At 61.4% G+C, this 3,834-nt stretch overlaps 1 protein-coding gene across 1 annotated transcript; it reads right to left on the bottom strand.

The window, feature by feature from the left end:
- Window positions 1–1,148: 1,148 nt before the first annotated feature.
- On the bottom strand, window positions 1,149–3,181 carry GADD45B (growth arrest and DNA damage inducible beta). Its single transcript, XM_079771523.1, has 4 exons — window positions 2,931–3,181; window positions 2,742–2,843; window positions 2,134–2,356; window positions 1,149–1,880 (listed from the first exon to the last, which is right to left on the bottom strand). The coding sequence occupies exons 1-4, from the start codon at window positions 2,972–2,974 to the stop codon at window positions 1,767–1,769; spliced, it is 483 nt and encodes a 160-aa protein (XP_079627649.1). The 5' UTR covers window positions 2,975–3,181; the 3' UTR covers window positions 1,149–1,766.
- Window positions 3,182–3,834: the final 653 nt, after the last annotated feature.

Raw genomic sequence — 3,834 nt, forward strand, 5'->3', positions numbered from 1 at the left:
CCTCCACAGGTGTTCCTCTGCCCTCCTACCCCAGGTTCCCTACTCTCAGGGCTCCCTCCCCATTTGTGCTCTCCCCTTCTCCCAACCCTCAAAGGGCTCCCGCCCCTCCCCCTCCCCCTCCCCCTGGGACTTCCCCTCTTTCTTTCTTTCGCTCACACCCATCTTCCCCCTCGGGGCTCCCCCAGCCCCGTGACTCCTGAAGGGCCACTGGGGGTTTTCCTCCCTGCCCACGTGGGCTCGTGGAAAGGTCTTGGCCTGCGGTCAGTCGGACTCCCCCACTCCATACCCACCTGGCAGAGGGCAGGCTAGGTTGCCCTGGCTGAGCCCACCCCTCTGACTGAGGCGCCTCCCAGCTCCCAGCCCTGGGCCGGAGGAGGGGTAGTCATTGCCTGTAACTTAGAGAGAAAGCAGAGGTGGCCGCCCCTACAGTTTCGGTTTAGAGGCAAAATGCAGCAACATGCCAAGCCCAGCTGGGCCAGGAACAAAACTTCCTGGAGTATTTTTCTGCTTGTTGATTTTAGTTTGGGGGAGAGGTTTTTTGTTTTTTAGTTGTTTTTTTCTTTAGTGAAGAGGCCCATCCTAGTAGGGAGAAGGCCTGGGTAGGGGACATCCTGGGGGGGGGGGGGGGGGTGTCACCAGAGGAACTCTCCCAGCAGGGTCCAGACTCGCCCAGAAGCTTCTGAGGAGGCAGTGTTGCTGTAGGTCACAGGTGCCCCCACGACCTCTCTGGACCTTGGGCTTCGCTGGTGGCTGTGCAGGCAGGGGCTACAGCCTCCCCTCCCCCCCCCCCCCCCCCATTGTATCTGAATGTGCCCAGAGCTTGGGGTTGGCTCCAGCACAGCCTGTACCAGCAGTGGCACGGCGGCCAGGTTTCGTAATAAACCGGTCTTTTAATTGCTACATGGCAGGAGGAGGGAGAATTAAAAAAAAAAAAAAAAGAGGCAAAGATTTGTTGGACTTGGGTGGCGCCTGCTGCAGAGAGAAGAGGCACTGTTGTTGAGAAGGAGCCTGGAGCTGCTAACAGGGACTTAAGTAACATTTCCTGGTGAGCTTGCAAGAGGGGGCTGGGGGCAGGGCTGCTGCAGTGTGAGGGAGGGGTGGGGGGGAGTCCTGGGAACTCTTGGAGGCAGCACAAACACAAGAACCCAGAAGCTTTAGAAATTTATTACAAGGCCATCATCACCACAGAAGTAAAATAGATGTATGTATCTGTAAGCTTCCGGTCTCTCTCAGTGGTTCAAGTCACAGTGCAAGTAACAAAATAGATTGTCTATTCAGTTTGCAAACTGGGAGTTCATGGGTGCAGAGCAGCCTCGGCCCCAGTTCCCAAGTCCCAAAGTTTAGTTCCGGCGCGGGCCGCAGACCCTCGCCAACAAGGCCCGTTTGCGTCTGCAGATGTCAGCTCCAGCCTCTGGGAGCGTGGGGGACGCCCTCAGCCTCACCCCACCCCTGACGTGTGGCGTCCATGTCCTCTCCCACTGCAGCTTCCGCTCTGTCCGAGGCCTGAGCTCCAGGGTCCCCGCTCCTGCTGGCCTGAGTTCCCCTCTTCTCCTCTCGCAGTGGCCGCCACTGGCGCTGATCCAGGCTCCCGGCCCTGGGGGTGGCGGTGCACGCCCCTCTCCTTGTCTCCAGTCTCCAATGATTCTGCCCCCGATGGTCTCACAGGTTAGTTTGTTTTGGGGGGTTGTTCTGGGCGGAGGGGGGGTCAAATATTTATTTTATTTTTTTTGGCAGCAACTTGACAGGTTCTGATGCTGGGAGGGGTCTCAGCGCTCCTGGAGGGAAATGTAGGGGACCCACTGGTTGTTCCCCCGGCTCTCTTCACAGTAGCTGGCTACCTCCACCAGGCTGTGGCTCTTCCAGGCATCTGTGTGAGGGTTCTGTGGGAGGGGAAAAAGACCGGGTTCAGTGGGAGCCCCAGGAGTGTGCAGGGAGCCTCCCTCTCCCAGGGCCCCTGTGGGGAAAACAGGCTGGCTCAAAATAGCTCGCGGGGTGATGAGGCCGCTGGGGCTGCCCACGGGACATGCCTGGCGTGGCTGAGCCCTGAGCTGGTGCAAGCCCCGCCAGCTCCACTTTGTTGACAAACACAGGCCCAGGTACTGGGGCGGGGCAGACCCAGGAGGCCCAGCTCACCGTGACCAGGAGGCAGTGCAGGTCTCGCGCCTCGGTGGTGCCCTGGGTCTCCGCCGGCTCGCCCAGCAGCTGTGCCAGACGTTGCATACCAGACACCCGGACAATGTTGATGTCGTTGTCACAGCAAAAGGACTGAATGAGTGTGAAGTGGATCTGCAGGGCAATGTCATCCTCCTCCTCCTCGTCAATGGCCAGCAGGCACAGGACCACGCAGTCAGGGTCCCTGAGGGGCCAAAGGAAGGGTTCGGGTCAGCTGGGGGCCTGCGGGAGGGGGGGGGGGCCGCCGTGCACAGGGGAGTTTGCATAAACAAAGAGAAACCGCAGGTCTGCAGGGGGCAGCGTGTGCATGCAGCTGGAGGCGGGCGGGGGACGCAGGGGAAGATAAAGTAGGAGCATAATGGGGGGGACGCTTGTAAATGATGCAGCGTCAGGATACTGCAGCTTCTCCCCCCCCCCCTCCCACACACACAAACAGAGAGGTTCTCCATCCTTAGTGGGGACACTTGGGGAAGTCCCAGCCCCGAGCAAGAGAGGGGTGCAGCAGAGAGCGTGCAGAGCGCAGGAGGGATCTCCACCCGCACCCAGCTGGGGAACGGGGTCTGACTCACACATTCATCAGCTTGGCCGACTCGTACACCCCCACGGTGAGGCGATCCTGGCGCTGCGCGGCCACCAGCAGCTCCTCCACCGCGGCGCTCACCGTCTGCATCCTGGGGCAAAGGGGAGGGGGGTCAGCGCCCGGCCGGGCCCCGGGCGCTCGGGTCCCCGCCCGGCCCAGCCAACTTCAGCCTACTTACTTCTGCGCCGCGTTGTCGCACGCCACCAGCTCTTCCAGAGTCATGTTGCAGTTATAATCCACAGTGGAGAACAGCCCACGGCAGTCCCGAGGGAGAAAGTGCAAACTCCGAGGCCGGAGAGCCCAGAACCTTCCTACGGAGCCCGAGCGTTCGGAAGACAGCGAAACCCGCCCCACAAAAGACGAGGGGGAAACTGCGAAGTCCTCAGCGGGAATAGTCCAGGGTTTGGCGGAACGATGGCTCGAGTCCTCCGCGTCAGCGATCTGGTCCCGCCGCGCCCGGCGGCGCCTTTTAAAGACTTGTGCGCGCAGGGCGTGGCCTTTGCCGCCACCCGCCCCGCCCACTGGGGAGCCCACAAAGGCGATTGGCTGGCGGTGGGAAAGGGGCGGGGCGCTGCGTGGGGGGCTGCCCCACGTGGGGGCCGGGAGGCGGGCGCCTGGGGAGCGTGAGTGCCAGAAAAGGGAAAAAAAAAAGCAGAAGTTTTTCTCCAGATTTCCCGGCAGCCGCGCCGCGTTTCGGGGCGCGCGCGGGATTTCCAGCGCGCGAGGCGGCCCGGATTTTCGGGGGGGCCTGGAATCCCCTCTCAGTCCCCGGAGAGTCCCGGGCCCGCGGTTTCCCAGGTTGTGCTGGGGGCTTGCAAGAGGAGGGGGCCCGGCTTGCAGCCGGATCCCTCCCAGGAGGTGGTGGTGGTGCTTTTCCCCAGTCTGAGACCCTTAGACACTGGGTGACTTAACTCCTCTAGGCCTCTGTGTCCCTACCTGTCTAATGGGCAGGCAACGCCAGCCCCCTTGGGTTGGAGGGAGCGTTAAAAAAATAAATGTGGGGGAGGTACACATTAAGCGCTTAATAAACTGTGGTGGTCGCGGGAGGTCGCCTCGAAGTCCCCAATGTTGGGGGCTGCGAA

This window comes from Cnephaeus nilssonii (genome assembly GCF_951640355.1).
Source record: "Cnephaeus nilssonii genome assembly, chromosome: 5".
NCBI classification, from domain to species: Eukaryota; Metazoa; Chordata; class Mammalia; order Chiroptera; family Vespertilionidae; genus Cnephaeus; species Cnephaeus nilssonii.